Below are 13,813 nucleotides of genomic sequence, written 5' to 3'. Positions count from 1 at the left end.
AAATCATTATACAATGTGTGTTTACATCAAGGTTCATCTTTAATAAGGGTGTCTTTGCTTAGGCATCCTCTAGAAATGCTTCTCTATGCCTACGTGCAGAAGGAAGACGTTGAAATTCTTTGTGGTTGAATTCGTGATGGATGAACTTATTATGTAAAAAACAAATCAAACCACGAGTAGTTTGGTCAAAGGTTCTTAATAGTACAGCTAAATATTGGCGATATTCCATCTTTTGGTGGTTGGAGTTCCTATGTGATCGTCTCCTTCAAAGTTGTTAAGCTCCACTCTCATTTTCAGATCATAATCATGCTTTTCATAGCACAGTAGCGGGCTATGACATGATCACCTTTAATCTCTTCTACTCTGTCACGTGTAGGATATCAAAGTAGCCAGTGGTATGATGATGGAATTGCTCTCATCATGTCAAGCTAATTTCGGCCCAAGATGGCCTTATGTGAAGTCGGATAGTCCATGATATGGAAGTATACTAGAATGTTATAGGGTTTCCCCTCAACTGCTAGCTTAACTGTCTTGACTGATCAGACTTGAGTACCCTTGAACATATGTACAGTAATCGAACTCTGGTTGATACTATCTAGAATTTTCATCCTCTTTGCTACTTTTTCAAAGATGATCTTAACTTCAGATCCATGATATATGAGCATGGTTAACCATCACATTTGTGATCTAAATATTTATCATAAGAGCTGCATGTTGATCTTCTTCCTTGTTGCTGAATGCATAATTGTCTGTCTTAACCCTCTCATTACTTTCAGTAGGTTCCTCCTTCTAAGCCTTTTGTTTCATGTACTCCCAGGAATATCCCTAATCAAGTAGCTTCTTGATGTGATTGCGGAGCATTCAGGAATTCCGAGTAGTGTTATCGATGGTTTGGTATCTATTGGGCTTTTACTTGACTAAATGATCAATAAGAGGTTTGGGCCTCTTAAGAAAAGGCTTGCCTTTGATGCTATAAAGGATGTTATTAACTATGTTATTCAAAGCAGAGTATTTCTTTGGCTGAGACGAAGTTGACCTGTCTTCTTTGTCTTTTGTCATCATCTTATTGGCCGAGGGAATAATTATATTTCTTCTAGCTTTCTTTATGGGATGGAGGTGAATGGCGACAACCTTGCTAATCTTGGGGATAAATCTATTAGAGAGTTGATTTCGAGCATCACTCGGTGCATCCTTAGGGTCATATCATGATTTAATGGTCTACACCACTCTTGGTCTTCAGATGACTCTGGATTGAGATTCTTAATCTTCACGCGAAAGGCTCTTGCAGTATCCAAGGGATTGAGGTTGCATTGAACTTGAATCCCCTTGTAGAGATCGAGGTTGCATTGAATGCGAAAGACTCTTGTAGTATCCAAGGGAACTCTGTCATTAGGACGTTGTTGTTTGAAGGAGTGATAGAGGTGTCAGGGGGGTTGGTGGTTTCTAGCATTAGTATTGCGTCAGCGCTCCTAGAACTATCTTCAGTAGATATGCTGATTTAGTAAAATGATTTGGTCGAGGGAATATGAGTTCAGCTCTCAATGAAAGTACTAATTGTTGAAATCAAATTTGCGTATCGCCATAGATGGATGGGCTACACAAGTCCAGCTAACTGTAAGAAAGCAAACAACCGTGAATTGTCCTAATGTAACGGTGTGATGCTAGGCATAAGCTCTTTGATGGTCAAATTAGTAAGCCATATTCAATCTCCACTAGTGGCAATAAAATAAGCAAGGAGTATGCAAGAGTGAATTGCGTGCCAGAGTTATGCCTTAGATGAGAAAAGGTAGGATATGGAATTCGTATTAAACTGGAAGAATCCAAGAGGATATCTAAGATCAGATATTATTTTCTCTTAGGAGTGCAAATCAATCGAAGTTGTTGAGTCCATGAATGGACTTCTAAAGTACATGTATTTCTATCTGTCTTACTTCGATCTTGAAAAATCATGATCCCACATCCCATTAATGACCAAGATATACTTCCAAAAACGTTTGGAGGAAAAGGAAAATAAAACAAAGGTATTGAAAAGATTAGACGGAAATGATTTTTGCACTTTCTTTTGTTCCTTATTACTATTTTTTTTTTCTTTTAACTAAGTAAGGGAGTAATTAAGACAGAAAAACAAAGGGATGAGTATTTAAGTAAAAGACAGGAGTGCTAAAATTATTTTTCAAAACTTAATCCCGCCCACAGTTTTAAAGTTACTATTAACTTAATCCCACCCACAGATTTAAACCCACTGTTTATTTTCAAAACTAGTTCTAGAGAATTCCATTGCATGTATTAAAGGACCCAAAGATTTACCAGAAGTTTAATAGTTCTAGAGAATTCCTTAGGTTTTAGTTTTCACTGAAAAAAAGATGCTGATTTTAGAGGCCAATGAAGGGCAAGACGAAACTGTAGATGCTTCTGGTTATCAAATTTTTGGCATATAAATATAAATATCGCATCGATGATTTACCAGAGGTACATGTTCAATAATAAAAATATTATTATCACAGTTTCTTGTTATTTTTTAATTTATGAATTAAAATTTTAATAGCGTGCATTGTAATGATATTTACTTTGCTTTCTGCAACCGCTTTCAACAATTTTATTTTTCCATTGAACGTGTTTATATTATTGCTTCATGAGGGAGAATGAAGAAAAATGTATGAATTGAAAATGGAGGACTTGTTTGATGTCTATTTTGTTTTTTATTTTTCATTTTTTGTGGTAGAATCAGAGGGGAAATACAATAGAGAATTTGGGTGTGTTGGAAGTGGTGGCAGTGGTGGTGAGGCTGTAGGGTGACCGGGGTTGTGGTGGCGATGGTGGTGAGGGTGAAATGGCAGGTGGTGAAAGGTGGAGGGTGGAGGTGGAAGTGGATCAGTTAGGTTGAAGGTGTTAAGTTTATTCTATTAAGGGGCATTGGAAATGGATAGTGAAGTCATTTTCAAAAAGTTAATGACGTTGTTACATGAATTTAAAATGTTATATACCTATATAGAAAAATAAATGATTATTATTTTTCATTCTAATAGTATAAGATGAATTTTTTTTTTTTAAACTATTTAATGGACATATGCTAAGTGCAAAGCCTCCAATACTAGTTGGGTCCAAGAGTTTGTTTTCTTCAAAATCATGGTTTTAAGTACTTTTACTCCAAAATGATGTTTCGAGGGACGTCATGAGAAGAGTCCTATACAAACTCCTTTTACTTAGGAAATTACTATTGACATCCTAAAAATTTTGTTTCACACTCCAAAATTTCTATCATTAGAAAGAAAAATACACTTATAAACCCCTTGTTAATTTCTGTCATTTGATCTTCTTCAATTCCTCTGATCCGAAGGTCGAAAATTAGATGAGTATGTAAAAAGTAAAAAGAAGTGTGGATATCACACCCCTAAATTAAGTACTTTCTTTCTCATTAAATGAAGCTTTGTTTATTTTTATATTTTTTTTATGAAAGTCCTTTGACTTTTGACCACGTCGTTATTTGAATATTAAATGATTTAAATGTCAATATATTTCAATTTTAAAATTTTAAAGACTTATTCAATCAATATTAAATATACCCTTTTAATATTTTTCATATATTTCTATTTTTTATTTTTTTTATTTTGTACAAATATTTTTTTAGATTTAATTTCTACCTATGTATTTTACTTTCTTTATATGCCCATTATTTTTTAACTTTGATTTGTACCTCATAATTTTAAATTTTAATATGTACTTATATTTTTAAATTAGTTTGCACCGACATATACTTGTTGCTGAATGTACTTATGCTAATTACATGTATTTATTTTATATTTAAAATATATTAATAGTAATTTTTTAAAATATTAATAATTGCGTGGGTATATTGTTGTTTGCTATAACTATATATGTGAAGAACAATATTACTCTGTTGTTGATTATTAAGTAAGTATTACAATGATGTTAATGTCACATCTCGGTTCGGGACAGATCACTTCCGGGGCCCGCTCCACCACCGTAACACGATATTGTCCGCTTTGTGCTTACCATTCTATCACGATTTTATTTTTGAGAACTCACTGGCAACTTCCCAGTGGGTCACCCATCATGGGATTGCTCTAGCCCCCTTCTCGCTTAACTTCAGAGTTCTCATGGAACCCGAAGCCAGTAAGCTCCCAAAAGGTCTCGTGCTAGGTAGGGATAAGAATATACATATAAGGATCACTCCCTTAGGTGATATGGGATGTCACAATCCACCCCTTAGGGGCCCGACATCCTCGTCAGCACACACGCAGCCAGGGTTAGGCTCTGATACCAATTTGTCACATCCGGGCCCGGGACGGATCACTTCCTAGGCCTGCTCCACCACAGTAGCACGATATTGTCCGCTTTAGGCCCCGACTATGCCCTCACGATTTTGTTTCTGGGAACTCACATGAGAACTTCTCGATGGGTCACTCATCCTGGGAATGCTCTTGCGCGCTACTCACTTAACTTCAGAGTTCCCATGGAACCCGAAGCCAGTGAGCCCCCAAAATGCCTCGTGCTAGGTAGGGATGAGAATATACATATAAGGATCACTCCCCTGAACGATGTGGGATGTCACAGTTAAGGACTTCAATCAAAATATTTAAACAAACACAATTTTAGTTTAACAACTTAGTTGATAAAAAAACCAGAACAAAAATAATTTTTTTATGTACAACAATATATTTAGATTACGAGAATTCAAACTTGATTTTCTCGTGACTTTAGTGATTACCATTTTGGTCCAGATACTACAAATCTAAATCAATTACACACTTTCTCAACTTGGACGTGCCACACTGACTACATACAAACTGTGACAACTCAATTTTGTTTTTCTTTTGTACTCATCCTTTAAATTTGTCTAGGTCCGTAGGTGCAACAATTCACACCAAAGCTGCTAGCAAATCCAGAGGAGAGCAGTTGATCCCTGCAGCCACCAAGTTACTGAAAATGAAGCAACAGTTTGGATCTCTCCCTGCACAAAAGGAAGAACAAGCAGAGGGAGATAGGGTGCTTTGTGCAGTGTCATATGATGCCGTCCCTCTACAAGCTGTATCAGCACCACAGCTTCAGGTGAAGTTTGTTCCTGGAGAAAATTATGGACTGCCCGAGGGATGGGCTGTGGAGGAAAAGCCACGTACCACTGTCAAAGGCCGCTGCCGAACAGACAAGGTTAATTCTATCATTAACAAATTAATATATCTTGGATTAATTACAGTTAATTACTTTGTTCATCCGGAGAGTTCATCCAATCAAATTGAAATTGCTGTCTGATTTGTAGTAAGTCATAAAGTTCGTAAATAACGTTTAGTACCTCAATCTTATCAGATCTAGTGATTTTAGACCTGTTTAATTCCATACTATTAAAAAGAAATATGCCTTGTTTCATGTATTTGCTTTGACTACAGATTCACACGTAGTTTTGCTTTCTATTCTTAAGAAAATTATAGGAAATATTGCCTATTAAAAGTGAACACTACTCAGGGGACACTGAGGGATCAGTAATCATAGGGTTCCCTAATTAGTGATAAATTTTCATTTTCATATGGATTCGTCTTGAAAATTGTTATGTCATGTGCCAAATCCATCGGAAATAATTAACACATGCTGTCCAAATTGCAGTATTGCCATCATATTCCAACTGGAAAGCGATTCCGATCACTAAGTGATGCAAACAAGTGGATCAAGGAAGAAACTACAAGAGAGCAGGCACATGGAACATCGAAAGATGGTGATGAGGTGAGAACATGAATTAACTTATTCTCAATTTGAGTAATAGGATACCCAGACTTATGGTAAATGCTAAAAGAATTTTCTTCAGGCAATCAGGAAGACTGAAAAAAGTGATTTTCGACTGTTGATGTGTGCGCGTCAATTATTCATGTAGAAGTCATTTGCTACTAAACATTCATTTACGTTGTTGTTGACAGTATTCATGTAGGTACCTAAATGATTTTGATGTTATTGCATGTTTTCACTTGCTTCACAGAGTTGTAGTCCCGCACAAAGTAGCACTAGAAGAATAAGGAGAAAAGGTTCCCGATCATATGAAGAATCGATGGCTCGAAACTGTTCTATGTGCGGCAGCTGCCAATCTTCAAAATTTATGAAGCTTGAGAATGATTCTGATCTAGTTCATGGCCTATTAGAAGTAGAAGGTGCTCCAATGGGATCCTGACCTATATCAAAGGTTTAGAAGACCTTTGTCCTATCTATTTGACAGCGGATGCTTTTCATTCCAATTTTCCTATTTCTTGTTCGGAAAAATAGTTGATAATACATATGAAAAATTGGCAAAAGCTATGTGTCTAGCTTACCCATGTTCGAACTTATAGTAGCCAAATACAAAAATAGAAACTTACTCTTTCGAACGTTCAATGGCTCAATCGATATTGTCTTTAATTTGTATCCATAATTTTCTGTTTTGTTATGTACCCAAATGTTTTTAATTTAATTCATGTTTTAAAACATATTAATAATTTCATACAATATATTAATAATAACGTGGGTATATCCGTTTTCTTTTCTTTCTTTTTTTTTTTTTTTTGCTAGAACTATGTGAAGAACATTATTACTTTTAATCATTCTTAAGTAATTTTTATATTATAAAATAATTATTAAAATTTGTTTAATTTTCATAATTTGTGGGATATTGGATGCATAAATGTAGGAGATAAATCTCTTAAATGATGCTAGGGACCTTGATCAAACTATTTAAATAAATAAGGTTTCATCTAACATTTAGGTTGACTAAGGATCAGAATCAAAATGTCCCATGGATAAATTAGGTTCTCATCCCTCTTTTTCATTTCTCATTAATTGAAACCTTATTCATTTTTCATTTTTGATCAATGTCGTTTGACTGTTATCTATGTCACTATTGGACATTAAATTATCTACATGTCACCGTGTGTTAATTCTAAAAATGAAAATCTAATTAAATATTTCCAAATCTATCATTTTAGTTTTTTTTTTATTTTTTATATATATTTATGTTTTTAATTTGTATCCAATTTATAAGTTTGCGTAATATTCTTATTAGTTTTAATTTGCATCCATAATTTTATATTTTAATATGTACCCATATTTTTTTGGCTCAATGTACCCATGCTAATTGCATGTATTTACTTCATGTTTTAAAATATAGTAATAATTTCTAAAATGTATGAATAATTACATGGGTTATTTATTTTTTTTTTTGCTAGAACTATTTGAAGATCAATATTACTTTGTTATTGATTCTTAAGTAATTATTATATTGTAAAAATATTATTTGAATTTGTTTAAATTTCATAATTTATGAGATATTGAATGTAGAAATGCAAAAGTTAAATCCCTTAAATGGTATTAAGGACCTCGATCAAACTATTTAGATAAATAAGGTTTCATTCTAACAATTATGTTGACAAAGGACTAGAACCAAAATGACCTTTATTTCTTGGAAGTTTTAAAGAAACACTCCCGGTACTATTCACCTTTAACGAAAATGATATTTTTACTCTAAAAAGTCATTCCTGGTACTATTCACTTACAATATCTTTTTGTCCTTTTGATTAAAACTCAAAGTTTTCAATATTTTTTCATTAATTTTCCTTTATTTCTTTGCGAGGACTATGTGAAGAATAATATTACTCTATTATTGTTTTTAATTGTTATAGGGGCGGATCCCTGACATCATATTTTTTTACACAAGATATGACACAAGTTTTAGACCATTAGATTTGCCCACTTCTAATGGTCAAGATGTCATGGCAATTAATTTTCCTTAAGTATTTAAAAAATATATACAATAGAAATTAAATCAGAAACTTTTTAATTATGACTTTAATTCTCACTCTTCAATAGTTAATTGTGTTTTGATCCTTTCATACTCACCTTCCTTTTTGTCCTCTTATATGTCGATCCTCATATGCTCTTCTATTCAGAAAATTCTCTCCAGACTGATGTTCATATATTCCACTGAATCGCAGCAATCAAATAATTGAGAAAAATACGCAGCTTAGATACTATATATATGGTGTTCTGGTAACTTTTCAAGTTTCACAACCCTTGCTGGTTTCAAAATCATCTGTTCTTCCACTGCCCGTTTGTAAAGGCTTTCTGGTTTGGAAGCTTGCTGCAGTTGGACTGTAGCACGGCTACGCGGGAGGGCTTCCTGCGGGGTTGGGAATAAATCACACAGAAATTGTGCGGTTGAGAAAATAAGAATAAATTGCTGCAGTTTTTTAATTTTCGGTTGTCGGACAAGGAGGCGGGAATTCCCCAGCAGAGGCTATCAAGCTTTTGAGTAACGAGTTCTTGAAGAATTTCAACAAAAGTCATGAGACTGCAAGAGACTCGGAGATGACGAAGAGACAAAATACAAAGAGAATATTGCAAACAAAAGAGAAAGAGATCAAGTAGATCATATTAAAGGAAAATAAGCGAGAGTGAAACATAATTAATATAAATAATTAATGACATATGACAATGAGAAATGGACAATTCGAGTGGAACTGCCCCCAAGCTCAGATTCCTATTTTCTGGTACGGGAACATAAGTACCATAGCCCCTAAAAGAGAACCTATAATGGTATCATTTGGTATGCAGACGAGACGGGACGGAATGGAACGGGACGGGACGGGACGGGACAGGATGGAACGGAACGGAGCGGGAGCAAAGATGCCCTCGGATGGAAACAAGGAGGAAGAAGAAGGAGACGGAGAGGTTATAATTTTGTATTCCACGGATGTGGAATGAGTCGTTCCAGGGGGTGAGGTGGAACGAAAATTCACCCAAAACTCATCCCGTGGAACAGCTCGTTCCAACTGTTTTAGGCGCACCAAATGTGGGACGGAACGCCTTGTCCCACTCTGTTCCGTCCCGTCCCACGTATCAAACAGTACCATAGGGTCACTCGTTGTCCCAATTTTAGCAAACATCAGTAGTCCAAGTAAGGGTCCCTTGCGCGACGGGCAGGTCTCCAATGTGGCTTCTGCAAGCAAGCTTCGAGCCCCATAAGATTCTCCTCCTCTGAACGCGATAGAGGCACTAAAATGGAGCCCCGTAGCCTGAGGTTGGACGAGCCCGTATCTTCAAAGCAAGAACAACAACTTGCCCTGAACAAGATAACCTCTAAAGGCTTGGTCAAGATGACCTTTCTCGCATCCCTAGCAGGCCAACACTCCAGATCATGACCCCACTTTCAAAGACTATCAAAGCCATACCCCTACTGAAAAAGTTCTCCCAGCCGCAGTTCAACTCATTTTGTGGTGATTTTAACCCGAACTACTATATTATGCATTATCAGAATGCACATGGCATTGTATAGCAACAATGATGCTTGGATATGTAAGGTGTTCCCGTCCACCTTGGACGGACTAGTGATGAAGTGGTACTCAGAGTTATCAGCTAGATCCATTGATTGCTTTGAAAGTTGGCTAACATCTTCAGCAACATTTACTCGATGTATCGCGATATACGCAAACGCCACAAGGCCATATGTAGAATGGCTCCTCAATCTAGAGACAAAGGCCTTATAACTTATTTGAGGCACTTCTGTGTGCAGTTGGCAGAAGTAGAGGAGCCAGATGATCGATTGCCTACCATGGCGTTCAAGCAATGCCTTTACATCTATTCACCCCTCTCCAAAAGCTGAATTAAATAAAGTATGACTACACCACTCTGGCATAATGTTTTGATATCGTAGACGATCTCATGAATTGGGATGACAAAACTATTAAGATAATCGCCGAACAGGACTATGCTAAGAGGATTGACAGAAGAATGAACGACAAGGACACTCCTCCCTCTTCCTTACGTCAAATTGTTAAAGAAGGTTGTCGAGACAATTAAGCCCTGCCCAAGTCGAACTAGTACACTGCTCTAAACAACACCATCAACAACATTCCTTCATAGCATAAAAGACAAACCATGCCTTCGGTGCCCAAAGCCATTCCCGAGCATCTAGCGATGAAGAACCAAATGACTATTGCTCATTCCACAAAAGCACCGGTCACGCTACTAGGAACTACCACATGTTGAGGGATTATATTGAAGAACTACTAGATCAAGGATAGTGTTGAATGTCAAGGACAAAGGAAGGAAAAAGGGCTCGGTCGAACACAAAGACAGAGAAAAGTTAGACAAGCATACCTATGATGAAGATCAATGCCCGACAAAGAAGCCCACTCTTAACATAAAATGCATCTATTGATAGGAGCATATTTATGCGACTTTGTTAGCTTATTTCCTTGCATTTATTCAGTTAGTTTATATTTATTTGAGTGTTTTAAGCTATTTTCGTGTGTTTGTAGGTTCAATTGGCAAAAGTGGTAAGAAAAGGTAATTTGGAGCATTTTAGATCAATTTTGGGCTTGGAATGGATAGCACATGCATAGAGCAAGGTGGATGGATGAATTTGAAGTTCAAGAAGGGCTAAGATTATGCTAGAGAGATGGAAGACTTAATTCAAGACAAAGAAGATTTGGAGCTCAGCAAGAAAGGAGGAGCATGAGCCAAACTAATCCTACACTACCTAAGTTCCAGCTGCCAAGGGGATCCCTAATTATATTAGGACACCTAAGTATATGTTTCTAGAAGGCTTAATCCTATTCCTACAAGGGTGCTGCACCTATTCCTTCTAGAAAACCCATTCCTTGTCGTGCACTCCATCCCCTTTCCCTCTAGGATCCTGTCGCACCTTTCTTTCCCTTTCCTTCTTGGACTCTAATTTTAATTAGCCCTTTTCCTTGTGGATTTGGATTGCAAATCCTTCTCCAAAATTAAGTAGGGTTTCTCCCTTTACATATATGCTTTCTGCCGCACCAAAAAAGGACACCACCTCATCCACCACACACCATAACCTAATTTCAGAGACAAACACCATTGTGCCACAACTTTGCAAGGAATGAGAGGATAGCTTGGAGTCGTACCTACAATTCAAGACTTTTTGGATTGCTGGAGCGTTTCTAGGTGTATTCAATCTTCTGTTTTCAATGTTTAAATTTAATTATACTTGTTTAATTGCGAACATGAGGAGCTAAACTCATTTTAGCTAGAGGAGAATTCAAAGCCATGAAAATATATACGATATGAATTGATTTCCTCCAGTTATTGTTTAGTAAAACATGAATGTGATTTACTTATCTGTTTGATTGATAACTTATTCTTGTATGTTGATTAAGAATGCATAATTAGTTTGCATGCATGAATTTGATGCTAGAATATAAGGGAATTTCACCTAATCGTTATGAACTTAAATTTATAAGTAAGGGAAGTCACTAGTCATGATTGTGTTGAGTAAATCCATGGCAGGACTATCATACTTTTCATAGTTACGAATATCATGTCAATGCTTATGATTTTCATAGAACTTAATGATCTTTCATATGTATCTCTATCATGTTGTTCATATAGGGAACTTGAAAAGAATAATTTGATTGCGTCGCTGAGTCCAATTCAATGAAATTAGGAACATCTAAGAGTTAATTTGTGCAGTTCACAATTAATTTAGGGCATTGTCATTCATGATTTTTTGGAATAATAATTGAAAATTGATTTGTATGCATATGTATCATGTGTGGAGAATGACCCTCTAGCAGTTCACAATTAATTTAGGGCATTGTCATTCATGATTTTTTGGAATAATAATTGAAAATCGATTTGTATGCATATGTATCATGTGTGGAGAATGACCCTCTAGCTAGCCTATCACCCATCAATTCATTCCAAATTTGTATTCTTTATTTAGTTTCTGTAATTTGTTTGTTTAAGTTTTAAATTCGTCAAAAACCAACCCCCCTTTAATATTTCGTGTTTACTTAGCTAGGACCTGTTTAAATCTATTTTTATTAGAGTTTTGAGTCAAGTTAAGTAAAAATTCGTCCAAAGTCACCGTTAGTTTCTGTTTTGAGTCAATTTGCTTGTTTTGTGTCATTCTAGTTTGTTTTGAGTCATTAGAGTCTAGTTTTCTATTTTTAAGTCTAGTTTAGTGTTTTAGAGTTTAAAATTGAGTAGATTAGCATCCCTTCTAATCCCCGGCCTATAATGATCCCTACTTATTCATACTATGACTACATAAAAAAGGTTTAAGTTTGTGTGCTATTTTATATCACATCATCTATGGGAGGACATAGAACCCTGAAAGCTGAAAACATGAAAGAACGGATCACAAGAATTTGAATACTCATCACTTTGAGATAGACCCCCTTCCTCCCCCCTCCTAGCAGATGCACTTAAATCAAATAGAGAAAGGTACAATGAGAACTACACGGGATTTGATTTCCCTTCCTGGTGTAGGAAATGTGCCCTAAAGCCATTCATATGATGATACTTTACGGACATTTCATATGTTAAACTAATTTTGTTTAATATAAAGGGCAAAGATTATTGTTTAAAGTCGTCTCATATAAATGCTATATGCTTAAACGATTAGTCCAAGGAATATGTAATTGGGAGAATGTGATCTAAAGAAGTTAGATTCATGAGACCATTTTTTTCGTATAAATATCCTAAACGTTCCTGATCATAGGATTGCCAATTAGGTATTGACAGTCCGTTAAGATCAGTAGGTGTTATGTATTTTCTTAGAGAGAGTGACTGGTCTCGAGTCATTTGTGTGACTGACACCAAGATAAGCATGAGGGTGCTCAATAGAGAATGAGTCTACTGAATGCGATCAACAAGGAGTTCTCATACTCATGTCATATGAAAACTCATGGTTAGGATAATGAAAAGCAGTCCTTTGACCTAAGGCATCATAATTGACCTATGGTTAGGTCCTTGATCTTTTACAATGTCAAAGTCACTTTGTCAAATGGTGTCCATGGCATAGTTGAGGTTAAGCCACTTAGCCATGGAGGCAAGTGAATGCACAATAAGGGATCTCTAAACTTCAAACCATTTGAGGGAGAATACTCTATGATATGATTAAGAATCTTTGGCCAAAGTATGAATGAGATTTAGGAATTCATTCCAAATCACATTCAAGGTAATTATATAAATAAGAAAATCACATTGGATAGTAGACATGAATAAATTATCAAATCAAACAATGTGGTCAAGAGTATTGTATTAGAGAAAGACCGTATTGCATTGTAATCCCAAACTGAATAGGTTGTCCACCTCTTCTAATTAGCTTGGGTAGCTATGACATACTGCTAGATGTCACTCATGGTTTGTGGAAGCCCTAAAGGTGTATAATCACTAAAAGGAGAATTGAAAAGTAAGTGTCAATTCACAATCAATTTGAATTGTTTTAATTGCCCACTGCCTCGCTAAAAGTAACCTAACGGATTGTACATTGTGTAAGGTAAAGATTGAAGAAACAACGAAGATGAGTAAGGATAATTAAATGGTTTAATTATTTATGGCTAGGATTAATTAATATGTTAATTAATCAAACGAATAAGTTTGTTTTAGACCTCGGGTTCGTTTAGGGCCTCAACGCCCAATGGGCTTCGAATGTCAAGTCCAATAACTCAAGTTGTATGACAACTTGAAAACACAAAGGGCATGAAAGCCCAATGAACCCACATGGCCAGCCATAGAGAGTGTGAGGGAGAATTGGTTTTAATTTCAATTATGCCACTCAATGTAAGTGGCTATAAAAAGAAAATTATAACCCATTCCCTCATAAGGGGTTTTCTAGAGAGAAAAGAGAAAAACCCAAAAAGGCTCTCTCTCCTCTTAAGAGGCCGGCCACCCTAGGAAGAATGGACTAGCATCCATTTCTTCCTAGGTCACTCATATCTTCCTCAATGCTCTCCTTGGTGTAGAAACTTAGAGGTTCCCTTTTGTGGGAACTTGGAGAATCCATTCCTTCATCCATATCCAA

At 36.0% G+C, this 13,813-nt stretch overlaps 1 protein-coding gene across 1 annotated transcript; it reads left to right on the top strand.

Moving 5' to 3' along the window:
- The first annotated feature begins 2,334 nt into the window (after nt 1-2,334).
- Nucleotides 2,335-6,412, top strand: LOC103926585. Its single transcript, XM_009335396.3, has 4 exons — nt 2,335-2,469; nt 4,863-5,169; nt 5,620-5,736; nt 5,987-6,412. Exons 1-4 carry the CDS (start codon nt 2,456-2,458, stop codon nt 6,173-6,175), a joined length of 627 nt encoding a protein of 208 aa, XP_009333671.3. The 5' UTR covers nt 2,335-2,455; the 3' UTR covers nt 6,176-6,412.
- Nucleotides 6,413-13,813: the final 7,401 nt, after the last annotated feature.

The sequence above is a fragment of a genome, unplaced genomic scaffold (genome assembly GCF_019419815.1).
Source record: "Pyrus x bretschneideri cultivar Hongxiangsu unplaced genomic scaffold, Pyrus_bretschneideri_v1 Contig58, whole genome shotgun sequence".
NCBI lineage: Eukaryota > Viridiplantae > Streptophyta > Magnoliopsida > Rosales > Rosaceae > Pyrus > Pyrus x bretschneideri.
The sequence above is the reverse complement of the archived record's forward strand: the minus strand, read 5'-3'. Positions and strand labels throughout refer to the sequence as shown.